Source organism: Protopterus annectens, chromosome 7.part0 (genome assembly GCF_019279795.1).
Source record: "Protopterus annectens isolate FY-2018-M chromosome 7.part0, PAN1.0, whole genome shotgun sequence".
NCBI classification, from domain to species: domain Eukaryota; kingdom Metazoa; phylum Chordata; order Ceratodontiformes; family Protopteridae; genus Protopterus; species Protopterus annectens.
The window spans coordinates 1,466,080,364-1,466,099,383 of NC_056739.1; the positions used below are offsets into that span (position 1 = coordinate 1,466,080,364).

The 19,020-nt window shown below is 40.3% G+C and overlaps 1 protein-coding gene across 1 annotated transcript in view; it reads left to right on the top strand.

Annotated features, from left to right (window-relative positions):
• ITPR1 (inositol 1,4,5-trisphosphate receptor type 1) overlaps positions 1–19,020 on the top strand; it is a 2,510,606-nt gene that overhangs the window by 2,420,338 nt on the left and 71,248 nt on the right. Inside the window, exon 55 of the mRNA XM_044076407.1 lies at positions 13,496–13,657. Coding sequence (XP_043932342.1) covers positions 13,496–13,657 — 162 coding nt within the window. The remainder of the gene's footprint in view (positions 1–13,495; positions 13,658–19,020) is intronic.

Consider the following 19,020-nt stretch of genomic DNA (forward strand, 5'->3'; position numbering starts at 1 on the left):
CTTCCAGAAAATGCAATCTTGCTACTGTGGTGTAATTTTTAAGCTATTGTAAAAATACTTTCACTGACTTTGCTGTTTCTAGTACTGTCATGTACTGTTTAAGAAGCGGTATGCAGCCATGAATTATAGTTTTTATTCCAATAAGAGATTCTTGATGATGAAGGGAAAAAAATGTGAAACAGTACATCTGAAGACGTGTCGTCTTGCCATGTGCCAACATGTATACCATTTATAATGCATTACAGTGCACATATGCACAGAATGTTATAACAGAAGGTAATTGTGTCTGTCATTACCTACCCTATGGACAAGCTGCTATTGTAATATGTTTCCCTATTTTTTTTATACTTTTTAACTTCTCCCTCCTCATTTTTAGTACAATTCAATCCGGTCTATACCATCTCACATTCCTTTTCCCGTAGTCAAGTTCATCACCATTTATAGGTGGGTCATCCAGGCATCTGTATATCTTTCAGTGAGTAAGTACTTTCAAGTCTTTTTATTACCTTCGAGTTACATGCTGTTTCATCTGAAGATGCTGATGCTGTCATGTATTTTACTGATTCCAACAAAAATATTTAAAACTCTAGTATAGGAGAGTCTTTGTGTACTTTCTTTTTGTGTATACTTCAGTTCCTTGTAAGGCTTCTAGTGCCAATTTTTTAATATTTTGGAGGCCATCAGTCAGCATGCCTTATCTTCGTATTCTTGAAGAAATGGGATATTCCGAGCTGCAAGAAGTGCTCTGTCAGTATGACATCAGCTTTTACTTTCTTTTGCTGTTGATGTATCATGATGTACACTATGTAAGCCATGATTTTAAAGGAGCAGCATTCTTTTTCCAGATCAGTGATTCCATTTTCCATCTTCATACATACAGAGGGAGTATGAATCCAGCAACGAAGGTGGCTGTGACTAGGGTGATAGATTTCCTGATATGTGGCTTACAGTAAATGGATATACATTTTTTTGTTAATTACTAATACAATATATATCTTCTTCTTGAATGAGCATTCCCTCTTTCCAAGATGCTACAACTTCAAAGTGAGAATGATAAATTAAGGGGATAACTTGTTTCAGCATATGTATTTAGACTGTGTGTTTGTGTTATATAGCTTCATGTAGTCATTGTGGGCCCTTTACAAGTACTTTGTGTGTGTGTTCCATATTAATTTGATATTTTTATATGTATTTCATAGACCAAAAGATCATTTTGTTTTTGCTGGGGTGACTAAGACCATGGTGTACAAATCAGGAAAGTCTGGATAAACCTTTGAATGTGACTTATCACAACTGTATGTTGTAACAAAATGGAGCTAATATGAATTTGGGTAGGGGGGGGGGGACCATTACTGTCAACTTGGTTGAGTAGAAACTGGATGAGGTTTAATCTGGTTGAACTTCCCTGATCAGCAGCTCCCCAAAGGATCTGTTGCTGCTGTACTTTGTGTGCTGGTATTTCTCTTTTCTCAGTGTTTATGCAACCACTGGGCTAGTATAAATAATGGGGAGAGAGAAATGCCAGTGTTTATGCAACCATTGGGTTAGTATATTTAAGAAGGGTCTGTTATGGTTTCCTGCGGTCATTGTCATAAAATACAGACACTGTGATTATACCTACTGTCACCACATAACTGCTCTGGACCAACACAAAAACTGTTTTGTCTGTGGTGTTTTTGTTTTTTCTTATTTTGAATTTAACTGAGGCAGAGTACACTGATTCCATTGATCCTATGTCATTCTCAGCCAAGGGGGTCAACACTGTAGATATTTGACATTTATAATCAAAGTTGATAAAATGTATATGCGTGTATTATATTGTTTATCAAAATTGGCTTGAGGGTATAAATACGTGACATATAATGAATGACTGACCAAATATGATATGTACATGCATTGTATACAGAGTGGATATCAGAGCTGGCATGATGAAAAGTAGAGTCTGAGCAAGATACGTGGTTGAAAGAGGTTAACTTGTATGATCAGAGACAGAGCGAGAGCAGTTGCATTTTTAGTCTTGTGCTTTTAATTCTGATCTGTAGGTCTGTAAGAAAATGAAGCAATTCCCGTAGTCTTGGACCAATCAGTATAAACAAAATGAAAACTCAAAGCTAGAACTTCCACTGAGTGACCTCCTAAACCTCTTGTATTCGAGGTACATGGTTTATATGCAAATGATCCTTATAAACATCAGGTGTTTCAGCTAAATGGTGATTCTGAATGCCCATGACTTGTTTTGTCTTTTTACAGGACAATTTCCGGCCAATAAAGCTGCCAATTAGCTGAAACACCTGATGTTTATAAGGATCATTTGCATATATCCCATGTGCCTCGGATACAAGAGGTTTGGGAGGTCACTCAGTGGAAGTTCTAGCTTTGTTGAAGTTTACATTTTGTTTTTACTGGTTGGTTTTTCAGTCACTTTCTCACTCATTGTCATAGTTTTGGATCAAGAACTGAGAAAACGGTCTTTCCACTGAAGCCTAGTTTTGGGGTTTGAAGGAAGTGACCTGTCTGGCTAAGATTTCCAAAGTTATATGTTGGTGCACTTTTGAAGAGGCTGGGGTGGGGGTTCTTATTCTTGATAAGTAAACAGTTGAGAAGCAAGTAGAAATTCAGCACATTGTTTCATAGGTAGCCAGTTAGCTTTTTCAGTGGTTGTACAGTGATGCTTATTTCTTTGGGAGAGAGCAGTTACTCTACGTATGGCATTTGAGATGGACTGAATGGTGGATGCATTTCTTTTGGAGGATGCAGCAATCTGAGGGAGACTATATTTTAGATGCGCCAGTAAGATGGCTTTTTTATGTCATTCTTACAGGATCTGAGAAAAGGAGGGATCCTATTAGCCTGGAATATGAGAGAGTTGATTTTTATGTAGTCCAGGTAGAGATAGACACTTTAAGAAGGGGTCCAACCAAATCCACAAGTGTTTGTATGAAGATCCATCTTCATTAGTGTTGTTCAGATCAAGTATGTGTACAGATCAAGTAGAAGTGATTTTTTTAAGTTGTGTCCATAACTGGTTCACGTTTCAATCTTGTGACTTGCCACCATGTCGAGAAAGTTACACATGTCAACAGTGCCTTAAAAAGAGACTGGCTAGAGGGTTTATTCTACACAAAAGTAGAAACCAAGTGACCCAGAGCCTGAGTCAAGCTTTGCTTCACAGTTCACAGAAGCAACGGTGGTCTCCATTTCTTCAATTGCAACTTAATTTTTAGTAAAATGAGTTTATTCTACTCCTATTTTGTAGGTGGGCTTGTGATTGACCCTTTCCCCATTTGCTATTTGGAGTGATGTCTGGTTTTTCACCACCTCTTTTCAGTCCCCAAAGCAAATGTGAACAGAGAGAGCAAGGCCAATGATGTGTTTTCTGATTTAAAATTCTGGCCCAGAGGATCATCTCCATTTGTTTATTGCCAGCCAGCTGGATGCTTTATGAGGATTACAGTGGTCCTTGCAAGCCCTTTTGTGCTCATCTAGCAGCATACCTGTTAAGGTTTTAGTGCAAGAAATATGAGCAAAGCCAAAAATAATGGGGAGACAATGTCCTAAAATCAGGGGCAGATTTTAATTATTGCTCTTAAAAGCTTAGAAAATTGCTAACATAACAGATTTTGCATTGGTCTGCATTTTCTGACGTACATGAAGTCAGAAACATGAATGTCTTGTTATTATTTACTGATGTTGGTCCTCAATAATTTGCCAGAAAGCTATAGACCAAAATAAGAGCGAGAAATGTGTACAGTTGTGTGGTATATCTGGCAGTCATTCATCTCTACTCCAAAACTGGACTTTGACAGCTTATTCAGTAATATGATGAAAGATTGTAAGTACCATTACCAAGGATCATTGGGTGGCTTTGGGTGCTTACTTTAAAAGTTAAACTCAATGCTGGAAGTATTCCGACTGTCGTTACTCCCCAATGCATGCTTTCATATAGCATGATTAGTCAGTGTCATCAGTAGTGTCAGGACTTTCCTTCACCCTTGTACAGAAGATAACTGAGCCAGCCCACAAGAACTACTCAGAGGAGGCCTTTCTCCCTCTGAATTATGCGCTGTGGGTCAGTATTAGGAGAGAACAGGCTTTTGCTCTAGAAAATTAGACGGTTATGAGTTCTGCTAACCTTCCAAAGACATCTCCTTTCTGGAAGGTATCAGGATGATATAAGCCACACTAGATATTTTTCTTTGTTGCAACCCTCAAAGGTTTTTTGGCACTTGCAGATGGAAGAAAGAAATGGAGCTGTAGGTTGTTCTATCTCTGGAGATTTTACTAGGGATGCCATGCTTGCTGCTTGTAAGCACCCAGCCCCTACTTCTGTCTTTACACTTGGGCTGGGAAGATTGTAAAGGAGCCCTGAGGTATTGCACCTTTGGCACCTGTTTTCATGCAAGCTGTATTTGCTGCTTGCATTCTGGCAATCTCTGCTCCTTGTAAGTTTCTTCTATTTCTTGCCATAATTTCCTGAACAAGAAATCCTGTTTCTTATGCTTGGTATTTATCTCAGAAACCCTGCACTTGACCCCACTTTACCCACACAGCGAATCATAGACTAAGAATTTTTAGTAATTTATCTTTTATTGGTTTAGGCTTGTGGGCTAAATACTTTCTATATTTTACTGCCATTTTTGTTGAGCAAGCCACTGAAAGCTGTTGAGAAAGCTCATAAAAGTGTACTTTCACAATGGTTACAATTGATGGGTGCAGTTTTTGGCATTGCAGAAGGCTGTAGTCGGGACTTTGGCTAGTGTTAGATTTTCCTTATTTGGTTAAGAACTGTGCTAGGGCAGCCTGGATGCTTTCTTTTATGGGCAAAGTGCTCTTTCATTGATCTTTGGATAGTATTTGTGAGAGTTCCATTAGAGTAGTAAGCCTCTTCCTGGTGTGGAGGATATGCATATTTTTTTTCCTTTTCTATTAAACCTTCAAGTCTTTTAGGAGTATGCAGACTTTTAAGTTTTTGATCCCCTGCTCAGGTTCTCAACAGTATGACTTGTCTGGCCCCAGTGTAGTTCTGACAGTCTCTGCAAGTCACTGAGTTGTGTGTTGACAGGTTTTCCCCAGGCATGGGAACTAAGGACAAGTGGCTATTGGATGCAATGGACACATTCTAGAGATGCATCAGCCACACCAGGTGCATGTAGCCCGGTCAACAAATGTAAAATAAATAAACTTTTCCTCTGATAGACTAAATTGTATCGTGAATTGGTATAGTCTTGGTCTGTCCTTATGGAAAGTAGTTGACAGCTTAAATGAGGAAGGGGAACAGGTTTATTTTATCTTTCCTTGGCCTCCCAGATACCAAGTGTGTGTTTGAGGAGTGACAAGTCATTATTTTGGATCAAAATCATTTCCACCATCATATCAATTATGCAGAGTTTTGTATGTTCTTGTCCTGATGCTGTTGCAGATGTTTTGTGTGGTGGTGCTGTATCTTTGTTTAGTGACACAGCAGTAGATGGGAGCCACACTTGAGTTTCCTGATCCCATCTAAACCTAAGAGCAGGACTTTCCTGCTCCTTAAATTTAGGTGAGAAACACTTCCGGTATGAAGTGTATCTGTTTGGCCTTTCCGGTGTTCCTTCAGTGTTAATAAGATGTTAGCCATGGTTACAGAGACTGTGCAGTTGCTTAACCTTCTGGCATACCTCTACTTGGGTGTTTGCCTGTCTGGACCATGTCTATTGTTCTCTGGTGATTGTTAGATTGGGATTTATCTTTGCAGTCAGGGTTGAATCTCCATAACCTCGTATGTCTTGTCTACAGTGGAAAAGACTTTTTGCTTTATAAAGGTTTTCCTGGGCTCCATCCAGTGCCATACTTTCATGTCTTTAAACTGGATTCTAGCATCTGAGCTTATATCAGAAGGACTGGATCGGCCTCTTACCTGCATTTTCCTCTTGATCAGCCTAATGCTTCCTCTACCTTCTCCACATTACAGCATTCATTCTATGTGGTGAGAGGCCAAAGCCCATCTGTTCCCTGAACAGGGTGAGAGCTATACAGCCCATTCAATTTCTACCCAGCTTGAGAGCCCAGTCAAACAAGTTGTTCCCCATCAGAGAAGAGTTTGGTGTTGGGCAGTTAGCTAGTCTAAAAACAAGGCTTTGATGATCCCAGCTCCCATCCTTGTGATGGCTAATACACTGCTGTACATGAGGTGTTCTGCATTTCCATATAGAGGCCATCTCTCTCTGCCTTTCTGCCTTTGTGCAGTGTAGCATCCCACACCTGTCAGTTGTTACCAGTAATACTGTGTAGAGGGTTGATGGTACAGCAGCCACCCCTGTCTTCTTTCAGAAGAATGAGCTTTCCACCACTCACTCCCATCCTTCTGGTCTTCCTGGACTAAAACCTGCTGTCTGGGTCATAGTCATAACTTTATTCCCATTATACTACAGGGTCATGATAGCTTTGCCTTCTGAAATTTAGCTGGCTTTTTGTTAGAGGGGAATGGAGACACTACTTTGAACCAGGTCCTAGAAGCAGGCCTAGATGTTGGATGGGGCATCTAAATGGGTGGTGTGGTAGTGAAGAGTAATATAAATGTTAGTTTGCTTGTTCCTGTTGCGAGGGTAGGTTTCTTAATTGTGTTTGACTGCTGGTAAAAGAAACCCTGGTTTCCATAGTCTGGCAAATTAAGTGGGTGGGATGTTGTGGGGATCAGCAGTTTAAAATGACAATTTATTGAGAAAATAAAATCAAGCTAATGTCAAAAAATTACAAGTCCATAAAACAAAGTCAGAAAAAAATGCTCTGATTTGCCAGTCACCGGGCAGGTGAAGTTCCTGCCTGGCAGTGCCAAGTAGAAGATGGGGATTCTAACACAGGCAGACAACTGCAAGTTTAGAATATGCACGCACAGTTGCATTGCTGCCATTGTGTGAGGAGTGGGGCTGAGTAGGCTAAAGGGGAGGAAGAATGTCCTATACTACCAGATCTGTACCATAATGGGACATTTGTGCCTCCTCTCCACTGGTATTTGAAGATTGAGGATGGAGCAGCAGGGCATGTATGTTGATTTATATTGAAAGCATACAAAAATGTAAGTGAGAAAAAAGCCTAGTAAGACTTGTGGCAGAAACAGGGTTCACAGTCCACATGGGAAGTGTCCATATGCTGGTCTTGCAACAAATGTTTCAGTGGTGCTGACCATAGTGTCCATTCCTACTTGGCTTCATTGTTTCAGATAGCCACTTGAGGCATAGGGTAGACATTGGGATCTGCTGTGTTTGGAGTTAGATGGAAACCTTGTCTCTACATTCGTCTGCCTGAGCTGAAGGTGGTGGTCCCCAGTCTTCCAGATCTGGATGTTAAGTTGAAGCATGAGCCTCTGCTGATGAAATTACATAATTGTGTGGTGTATGGACCCTGAATTACGTGTGCAGGTATATTTTTGGAGGAGATGGTAAAAACATGGAAGACTTGTTTACTTTTTGCCAAAATAATGCACTAGTTTACCCTCAAAGTAGTTAAAATTGGATTGTAATAATAGGGTGGCTAATAGTAAAGTTGTGTCTTGGAATTCTACAGGATGTTTAAGCAGGCAGAAGTGAAACACCACTTTGTTTGGTATTTAAATGAAATGATACTGCACTAGTTCATACAGAGGAGGGATTTTTCTTTTTTTTAAGGAAATGCCATGCTGTATACGGCGCTCGAGTTTCACATTAGCAGGCATCAGTAATTATCCACTAATAGAAAAGATATGCAGTATCGAAAATTAAGGATGTCTGGGATGCAGTCATTCCATAAGTAAGATGACTCATAGGGTGGTAAATTAAGAGAATACCAAAACAGAAGAGGTGGTAGCAGTAGTGGAGAGGAACTTGGTAGTTGCGCAGCATTCTGTTGTCATGTGAAAGTCAGTAATGTCTTCCTACTGACATAAGCTGCAGCCTACAAACTGCCACCTTCAACAACCACTGTTTAGTGTTTGCTGTGTAGGAGCTAACTTCTTTCAGTTAGTACTTTGACCCACAGTGACAAGGCATGCACCAAAAGTCATAGTAAAAGCAGTAGTTGCTTGCAGAAACTTTCCAGTGTTTATGTAGAAATAATAGCTCCAACTAATAAAAGGAATCTGCTGTTCCAACACTGATCGTGCTCACTGCCTGCTAAAGGGACTGATCTCAGGTTGTGCTCATTGCAGCAAAAAGACCCACATGGCTCAAACTGGCAGCATCCTGATGCTTGCCGTGGAATGTGCAGTGTACACCTGCCATGTTGCTGTGACAACACAGGCCTCTAACTGAAATACTTGGAATCCCATTTTCTTTAATACCTTGACTTGAAGTATTTTAAGAAATTGGACAGAGCTTTTTTTGCCGTGTGACCTTTTCCTAACTCTTGGGCAGTCTACCCAGAGAAGGAAAAAGGGGACCCTACTGTCGAACAAAATCTGATTATTTAGCAGGTAGTGAATATTTAGTTTGCACTTCCTGTATCTCCTTTCTTTCTGGGTATGTCTCAGAGTGGAAAAACTCTGTACAGGTTCAAAACCTAAGGAAATCTCATTTGGGAAAAGTGTTTGTCTCGTGAGGGTCACATTAAATGGAACTCAAGGAGGTGTTTGGAGTGGAAAAAAGAGTTCCTGGATTGGCTAGACCTGGACAAGCCCTTAACCCCACTGCAGTAATCCCATCACCACCATATTTATGGGATTAGAAAGCACTTTTATGGTAGCATCACTTAAGTCGAGCTGACATCTTGCCTCCAAGAAATCCAGCAGATTCTACAGGATCCACTAATCTTCCCAGTATTTATAGAAATGTCTGGTAGATCCAGTTTTTTCTCTTACTTTGCTAAGGACTGTAGGTTACTCACTGTCCCAGTAACCTTCTAAACAGTAAGGAAACTAGAATGCTGGGCATCTGTGGAATAAACAGGTACATCTCTGCCACCTTCACGTCCAGAGGTATCAATTTCTGGTACCATCTGCTGAAATATCAATGTTGGATCCTGAAACAAGTTTAGGAAGTAACATCAGAGATCAGTCAAGAGATTCTGAACTCTCAGATTTCTAGGCTGGCCTACACAACACAAAGGTAGGAAAATGTATTTCAAAAGGAGTATGATGCTGCTAGTGTAGTCTCAGGGGTGGAAACAGTGGGGTCTATTAGGAGACATGCTTGGTTGGGGAAGTCATCCACAGCCGGATGACATTAAGGGGAAGCTTCTTAATGTTCCCTAAACAGGAACCTTTTAATTTGTTCCTTTCAGTACAGGAAGTTTTGAAATAGGTGGAGGAAATGAGACTTTCAAACAACTTTTCAATTGAGCCATTGCTTGGTGCAGTAGAAATTTTTCATGCAGTCACACTTCTGCTGTCATCAAACCAGGCAGAAGTGAGCCTTCAAAAAACAAAAATGGCAAAAGTCAATCAGTCCTTTTGCCAACAGTTCCATAGAGTCCTCCAAACACTAATGACACCACAGGGAGCACCACCCCTTCCCTTTTATCTCACATCAGCTAACTTCCCTCACCAACCAGGCTAGGAAGCCAGACTTGTACTAAACACACTAACTGTGTTTTGTAGCCAATGTGTGATTCACTTTTTGCATTTTAAGACTGAGTTTTTGATATAATAGGGATTTCGGTCTTAACATGTATGAAGTGATATTAGAGTTGTTCTGTAGATAAGAAGCAGGGGGTAGGGTGTAATTAGGCTTGTCCCAAGGGAGTGTACTAATCATTGTTCACTGTGCATTTTTGGTGTGTGATTGCACTTGTCCGTATCTGTCATGAAAGAGACTCTGCTTGTGGAGCCCCTAGAAGATCATCCATTTTTTATTTTTTTTGTAATCTGGAAAAATTGGATGGAAAGTACCCGAAATGCCTAGAGCTTGGAAATATCTTCAAACTGCCAAACAGAGTTCAAGACTTCCTCCATTTTGTAGGTTTGTCTATAATCTGAGAGGATTAGGTAGCATTTGTCTCCTCCCCTCCAGCCAAATTATGGCTGAGGGGAGCAACAGAAGCTCTTCCACGGGGGGGGGGGGGGTCATACCAGACTCCCTTGTCCAAACATTTAAGCCTTGGAGACGTATCTTGAGCATTTAAAACTAAACCTTTTTTTTAAAGGTGCCAAAGTTCACTCTCTCTCTACCTCTGCAGTTCCTCCTCCAGTTATGGTCACAGGCATTCCTGAACAGTCCAGACCTCTGAAACTCTGTTTCCTTGTTTCTCTATGTAAAGACCACAGGAAATTCCTCATGTTCAGGACAGAACACTTCCACTTTTCGTTCATGTACTTGGCCTTTGGGCTCTCCATTGTTTCAATAGTTTCTACAAAATGCCTTGCCCCATTAGTAGTGATATTTCTAAATAGCTGGGGTTTCCATACCTACTCGTACCTTGGTGACTGCTTCCTGCAGGCTCAGTATAATGAGGAGCTACAGAAGGAGATCTACCGTGCTCTCATTTATATGCACAATTTGGGATTCTCTCCCAGTCTCAAATCCAATTTGATAGCCCAGCACACTGAAGATGTTTTCTGAAAGTCACACTAGAAACCATCTTACCTAGGTCTTTGCAACCACCAGAAAAATTTCTCTTTCTTGGGAACTTGTTTCCTATAACATTCTTGGAGAACAACCATGATAGCAAGGGAGTTTTTGCGTGCCCACAACTTTGACTTCTCTTATTCTTATGGTGCTTGGGTAAGATTTTGTAGGTGAAAAATCCAGAATGTAGTACTACCTGAAAAGTAGATAGCAACAGTGACCTGTCCTGCCTTGCATTTAGGGAGAATTTGTGTAGTGGAATATCCATGTCAGGTCAATTGTGTGGATTCTATTCCAGCAGTCCCCCCCCCCCCCACCACACACACACAAACAATCTGATTACTGATGCATTGGACAAGGTTTGGGGAGCCAGTGGTGCTGGATCTGTAGTCACCCAAGCAGTTAAAAAAGCATGTCAGTACCATAGAAATATCAATGGTGGTTCTGGCTCTCTTCAAAACCTTCATACCAGTTTGAAAGCCAGGAGTGCAGCTGTTCACCACAGACCATATCAGAGCCATGTTTTATAAAATAAGCAGGGGGTGATCCCTCTTGTATATCTTCACAATAGTAGCCATGTAAGCCTGAGAATTAGGTTTGTGGTCTCGGAGGAAGTCTCAAGGCTGTATGCATAACCTCAGACCATAGCAGTGTGATAGATGCCTTCAGAAGATCACTGTGTAACAACCAAAAGTGACATCTGAGAATGGCCATATTCAGAACCTTTATGAACAAACAGGATTACTGCCGTTATACTTGTTAATCTTTACAAACGGCTATCAAATCCACAAGTTTGTAATTTGTTTCTCTAGGTGATGTATACTTTTCCATTTTTCTTCCTGTAGGTATGTCTCCAGCTTCTTAATATTTGAAGAAGATAGGAGTAGAGAGTCTTTGGATGATTTGCTGCCCCCTTTCTGACCTGGATAACACTGAGTTTCTTTCGCAATCACTGATGTACTCAAAACCTCCAGTGTTCCAGGCTTCACAGCATTCATGATCTGACATTTCTTTCTGTCATGCATCTGCTTAATGAAGATGTTCTAGACATCAAGAAGGAATCCAAGTGCAAGAAGTCATAGCTGGCAAAGTTTATAGGGTATTCTGAGGTTCAACAGGAACTCTCAGATTACCAGTTCTGCAGGACTGCCTCTGATACTTTCAAACCTGCCAGATCACTTTGCAGGAGGACTTTCCTGTTCCTTAGACCACACTTCTATAATCTCAGATTGACTTCCTTTTCATTTATATGGTGAGAGCCCCTAAAAGGGGCAATGCTTTTCTTCCCAAGGATATTGATTTCTTTAGATTTCTTTGGAACCTTATTTTTATTCTAGAAACCTGACCTTGCATCCTATTGAGCCAGTAGATTCAACACCTTTCAAATATTTTTCTTGGAAGATTGCATTCTGTTTCATTTCCTCAGCACTGGAACATTTTAGAGAAAAAGGCCCCCTCACACACAGCCTTTCATAATCTTTCACAAAGATAGACTGAGCTTAAAAACCTACCAGCCTACGGTACTCTAGATTTCTTCATTCTACACTGTTTAGGTGAGTGTTTTTGTTACCAGGCAAAAATAGGGAAGATTTTGCATCTTTTAGACATCTAGAACCCAGGGCAGTTATTCATTTCTTTTTTTTTTTACCCTGGGAAACCTGGCATGTTAGTCACCAAATGATTTGTAAATTGCTGGCTAACAGTATTTTGTTTTGCCCTGAAAGGCAGGGGGGGACTTTTGGGGCATGGTAGAGTTCTTTCTGATAAAGCAACAGCCATGTCAGCAGTGTTTTTTGAGAATGTCTCTATACAGAGCATTTGTGAGGCTACTAAGCACTTTCCCTAGTCACGCTTTTTTCAAATGTTATAAAATAGCAATTCAATTCAGGTGTAGGCGTCCTATAGGGCCTTCTTTGATCACCTAATTTCTTGGGTCTAGGGATGGACCGAAGTGATCAGTAATTTAAGTACTGGCTACAGCCCTGAAGTGGACATTGCCATGGTAATCTTCCTTGTATGTCATGGATAGTACTGCGGCAGTAATTCCTGTAAATGTATTACAGCTGTGCGAGTTCACTTACCGAAACACTAGATCTTCAGTAGGATCTTTGCATTACAAGTTTCCTCCTTTTTATTCTTCCATGTTCTTTCACGGATTATCTAGGAGATGAGGTGAGGCAGCACTTCTGTTATCTGACATTCTTTTTCTGTGCACCAGCGGAGAGAGTACCAAGATGGTGTTTTATTTTTTTTTTCTTTACGAACATACCTGCTGCACTGGGGCTGCAGTTGGCAGACTTCTTGAGAGGTTATTACTGTTTTATTCCACATTGTGATCTTAATGGGATCACTAAGAAAACAAAAAAAAAATTGAGTAATGTACCCTTCATTGCTATTTCCCCTGATGTTTCCACTTGCAAAAAAGAACCGAAGATGATGCAGGTTGTGTTTCATTTGACTGTGATTCGCACATGCCTTCTTACATCATGCAGTTGTGATGTCATTAGAACTCTGGGACTTGAGCTATCTACATGCATCTAATTATTCATGTGCCACGGATAGTACCACAGCATGATTCTACTAGAGCACTTACTACTATGGCAAGTGTACTTTCAGAACTCTGCTCCCCTGTCAGCTCAAAGGGACATACCTCATTAATGATAAAGATCTAGAGTGGGACATTGGGTACTGTTCCAAGTTTAACTAGGTGTTGCATCCCATGAAGGGGTGTCAGCCAAGACAAAAACAAAGATGTATTTTATACATTACTGGTGACCACTGTTTCATTGTAGCTGAATGGAGCTTTTTTATTCTTGATGCAGTCAAAAATAATCTTTAATAGATGTGAGTTAGACTGGCAGAAAGCACAAGGGATTTAATATACAATGTTCTATCTGATGCACATCATTGTCTAAGTTCTGAATAAATATTCCAAGCTGTTTTCTTAAGTAAAGTATTTTGTTGTCATATTTGGATTTCAGGAGCATAACCTCGACTGGTTTCCAAGAATGCGGGCAATGTCATTGGTGAGTAGCGATTCCGAAGGAGAACAGAATGAGCTCCGCAACCTTCAGGAGAAGCTTGAGTCTACCATGAAATTGGTCACCAACCTTTCTAATCAGCTATCAGAACTTAAAGATCAGGTGAGAACTGCTGCCTCCGAGTAAGTAACTGTCACCGAAAACGCATTGCACTAGGTTGCCTATAAAGTTCAGGTGATGCACCATTGTTGTAATGACCATTACATTTGCTTGCATTTATTAACTGTATCCAGTTGAACGGAAAGGCTTGTAGACAGGCTAGTTCTGGGGTGCATTACCAAATTATACATAATCAGAGTGACAGTCAAGAGAAAAATATATTACGTTATTACCACAGATGTCAGTAGATAGCTGTGGAAATATGTAAGGCAGTTGTCATAGTTGGCACATTTCCATTCTGCTGTCATCCTTACAAGATGGGAAAAAGGCTGTGTACCGTACCCAAACTAACACTACCTTATTCTCTTCTATAGTTTCTTCCATTTTCCTGTAAACTGTGATTTTGTTTTTCTGACTATAAACAGAGCAAAATTTTACAGGTTGTTAAAGCTTTAAGTACACATGTAATATTTTATATGGGAAAACTAGAAGGGTAGTAGTAATGCAGCAGTTAATATTGCTGTCTCATCGTATCACACGATCCTTTGTCCCAGCTCCTGGCTGTTTTTTGTGAAGAAGCTCTTCCTCTGTCTTTTGTGGGCTTTCCCCTTAGGCAGTTCTAGTTTTTCCTCAAATCAAAAAGACATGCAGGTAGGAGCACTGATGAAGTACAAAGTTGCCCTGTATGTGTGCGTGAAAGCATTTCTGCTTGACTGGTTGTGCTAGTCCAGGATTGGTTCCTGCCTTATCCATATGTCCACTATTTGCCAGGATAGGTGTGTTCTTTGTGACCCTGAGTTAAAGTGGGTACTGAAAATGCATGAGTAAAGACCACAAGTCTTGTGTAGATAAATGGGTTCAGGTGCATGAATGCAGTCATGGTAAATAAAATTAAAAAAAAAAATCTGGATTACAGTCCTGCATGTTTCAGTGTGCTATTCTTTGTGTGCTGTCTGTGTAAAATATGGTGGAGTTCCACTGTGTGAACCATAAGGATATTTGTCAGAGTAAAACTACAGATGGTTGAACACAATCAGTTATGTTTTCATCTGGATATACAAATGACCGAAAGCAAGCTGTATAGGTTGGCAAGCCCCCCCCCCACCCCCTTACTTTATACATACATATAGGTTCATAGGTTCATACTAGGCTATCTGCCCTAGGGCATTTATAAGCCTAGCCAGAGTATGTTTGGCTTTCACCACCCATTTTAAATTAATTTTGCTATGCCCTTTTTCGAGGTTAGTATACTGTGCCTCTGTCTAACAGTGACACAGAAGTGATACCCGGGGTAAACCTACGATCTCCCATCCACTCATCAAGATTCCTCTTGAAAAGAGTCAATGAGGGACTCTGCCTAACCTGGACTGGGATTTTATTCCAGAGTGAAGGGAGCCTCTGGGTTATGAATCTGTCCCTCCAGCATGTCCTATTTATTTCAGTGCTGAGGTTCAAGTCTCTCGAGCGTGTAGCTCGATGGGATTTGGATTTTTTGAGGTGCAGCATGTCCCTTAATTCCGGGTTGGACATGGCCTTATACGCCAGGCACAGGTCACCTCTGAGCAGGCGGTATGCCACTGAGTAGAGCTGGAGTTTCTTTAACCGGCAGCATATGGCATCTGTTTGAGCCCTTTGATCCTCTTGGTGAGGTACTTTTGGGGTCTTTCCAGTTGCTGCAGGTGTTTGGTAAGGTACATCCCAAAAGGGGCATTGTACTCAATTATGGGCCTGATGAGGGATGAGTAAAGAGGCACGATGACCTCCCTAATCTAGATGTGAATCCCTTCATGATTAGGTGGGCTATATAAAATGTTTTTCTAACCACTTTGGCCACGTGGTTGTCAAATGAGAGATTGCTATCAACTTGGGTCCCCAGGTCCCTAATTACTTCTTCTGTACTTAATGGATTACCACCTATGTGGTAATTTGTGGACACTTTGTTTTTGCCAAAGGGGATGACTATACACTTTTGGCTTTTAGCTTGAGGCCATGGCTCTGGCACCAGTTGTCTGTTTCTATGAGGCCCTTTTGGAGGATGCTTGTGTCGGCTGGAGAGTCGATTATGGCGCCCAGTTTGCAGTCATCTGCGAACTTGGTCAGCCACAGTCCTTCCGTGTTGGCCTGTACCTCCGAGAAATATATACCAAACAAGAGAGGTCCCAGGACTGAGCCTTGTGGGACGCCACTTGTAACTGGTTTGGAGTCTGACATGGCTCCAGCAATTCTAACCATGTGGGTTCTGTCCTTGAGCCAGTTTGCATCCCATCTAGTGACATAGGGGTTTATATTTAAGCTGGTGAGCTTATCTATAATGCCCGAGTGGGGTATTGTATCAAGGCTTTGCGAGGTCCAGATAGGCTGTGTGGACCACCTTCCCTTCACAATGGCCTTGGTGACTATTTCAAAGAAGTCAACCAGGTTTAAGAGGCAGGATCTGCCCTTAACAAAGCCGAACTGGTAGGATCCAGTGTCTGTAGGTCCCCAATATCTTTATTTATGAGGTCCATGATGATCCTTTCCATAGCTTTGCAGACCAAGCTAGTCAGGCTTATGGGGCGATAGTTTCCAGGGTCTGTTGAGGCACCACCTTTGTGGAGAGGGACCACTGTTGCTGTACGCCACTCTTTGGGTACATATCCTGTAGTAAGGCTGAGATTGAACAGTAGTTTTATGTTTGGGTTTAGCTCTTCTTGGAGTTTATGTAGGACGCAGCCTGGGACACCATCTGGTCCCATTGATGCTGTGTTTTTTGCTTTGGAGAGGGCGGCTCCCACCTGAGCATCTGAGATGTCAGGGGGGCAGCACTCTGCTGGGATAGATATTTGCCCTTTTGGTGGGGAGGGGGGGGAGAAGTTTGCGCTGAACCTGTCAGCTAGGATGTTGGCAATGTCTGTGGGATCAGTGTATTTTTTTGTCATTTTGGACTAATTCTGAGCATATCTGGGAATTCCCACAGTTTTATTTGTGTATGTATGAGATGTAAAACAATTTTGTTAGCTGGAGGTATTTACAAAATATAATTATAGAAGTTGTCAGTCAAGCAACTGTAGTTCTCTAAGTGTTCAGCTTTCACACCAAATGTCAGTGTGAAAGTTTTCAGGTGTTAGCATTCCATTGATACCTTGTAGTGCAGTGTAACTTAACCATGGTTTGAAATAGTAATGCAACTTTAACACACAGTACATTCATATAACTGCAAAAAAAGTGTTGCTGTGTGTCCATTTTAAACCGTGTTACTGTTACACTTGTAATAAATAGCCCTGTGACACACTGTTGCAATGCTTCTAAAGGATGCCTGTGCATTAGAACATATTTGCTTAAATTTATGAAAGTTACAAAACAAATGAAAACCTTGTGCTTCACACAGGTAACTGATCTTCCAGCCAAACAGCTACTGGTCAAATCAGTACAGTAAGTTTTCCACAGACCAGGAACAAGGAATAAATCACAGCTTTTTGCATATAAATCCTTTAATTGCCACTTTCATTAGACTTCATCAGAAATAAAACAAACAAGACATTTCTACTTGTATATCATAGTCAATTAAACAATTTGCCCTGTTCATAACGTTCACTTGAACTCATTTGTAAATGCATTTGTTAAATCACATGTATACTGAAAAAATAAATGCATTGTTACTAAAACACATACCATATAAAAGAAATGTGTTGTGTGTGTGTAGAAAAGGCGGGAGTATAACAAAATATCCACTGAAAGGTTACTACTCTGTCTCCCTTCTTTTTAACATATATTCTACGATACTTTAAAAAACATTTAATATTTATTGCATCATTTAACCCAGGTTTCTGGTCTGCCGTTAAGCGGATTTGCCATCTAGTTTTTCTCTGTTCTACAAAATTTTTAAAATCACCCCCCCTCAAATCTGTTTTACCTTTTTCTAAAACTATAAATAAAAACTTACTGAAGCCACAACAGTCGTTTTGTCGCACTTTTTTATACTATATACATGTTCCCTGATTCTAGTGTTAAGGTGTCTAGCGGTCATGCCAACATAAAAATGTTGGCATTTATTACATATATTCGCATAAACTACTCCTTGTGTCTTGCAATTAAATACACCTGGCACCCAATGGTATAGGGGAGATGTGAAAACTCTACATATGGTCCTTCTGAAATACATCTACGCATGTTACAATCCTGATGTTTATACATACCATTCGGTTTACTACTAAAAGGAATTACCAAGGATCTGGTGTGTGTATCATTTTCAAGCAAGGCCTTCAAATTGTAATCTTTTCTATATACAAACCTAGGTTTGTCTCCTACTGCTTTTGTTCTTGATTCCCTTGGACAGTTTTCCATTTTTTCTCTTTAATATTATGAATATTAATGTCTACTGTCATTTGCATATCAAAACTTAATTGTGTTAGTCCAAGATCTTTGTTGGTCATTTGGAACCCAGAACTCCTTGTCTTAACAAAAATAGGTGGATAAAAATTATCCCTCTTCTGCCATACTTTCTTAGCTTCATCTCTCAATAAACTTTCATCATACCCTCTATGAAGGAACAGATTTATGATGAATTCAAATTCTCTTTCCAGTAGGTGAGCCTCACTGGTCATCATACTGGCTCTAATAAACTGTCCTTTTGGTATGTTACTTTTAACAAATTATGGGTGTAAACTCGCGGAATGCAAGTAACTATTCCTGAATGTTTCTTTCCTGAATATTCTGCTTGTAAATTTTATATTCAAGTCATCCCATTCAAGACTGACGTCTAAATAATTACACATCCACCTATACAACTTTTAACACATTTTAAAAAATCAGATGCTTCATTTAATTCATTAACAATTCAACCGTAGCGATATTTCCTTCTATAATAACTAAATCATCTATGAACCTTTTGTAATACAAAATGTTATTTCATACGGAATGATATAAACACAGCATGTTCCCACCATCCTATGACGATGTTAGCAAAAGAGGGGGCGACAGGAGTACCCATCGCTACCCCTCTTATTTGATTATAATATTGTCCATTAAACAAAAAATAATGGTTGTCTACAAGTACATTGAGCAGTTCACAATAAAAATTAATACTAGAACTGGATATAGTAGTACTATGATTCAAATAGGCTCGGACAAACTCAATGCTAGCGTCGTGTGGGATAGATGTATACAAAGAAACTACATCTAATGTAAACATAACATGTACCTTAGGATCAAACCTACAAGTGTCACTGAAAATTCTCATGCCGTCCAAACAATCCCAGGAATCTTTTAGGTAGGAATCCAGTTTTTTGACTAAAGGATTGAGCAGCTCATCTACCAAGAGGGAAATACCCTCTGTAACATAATTGGGTGCTGAAATGATGGGACAAAATGATGAGTCATTTAAACTT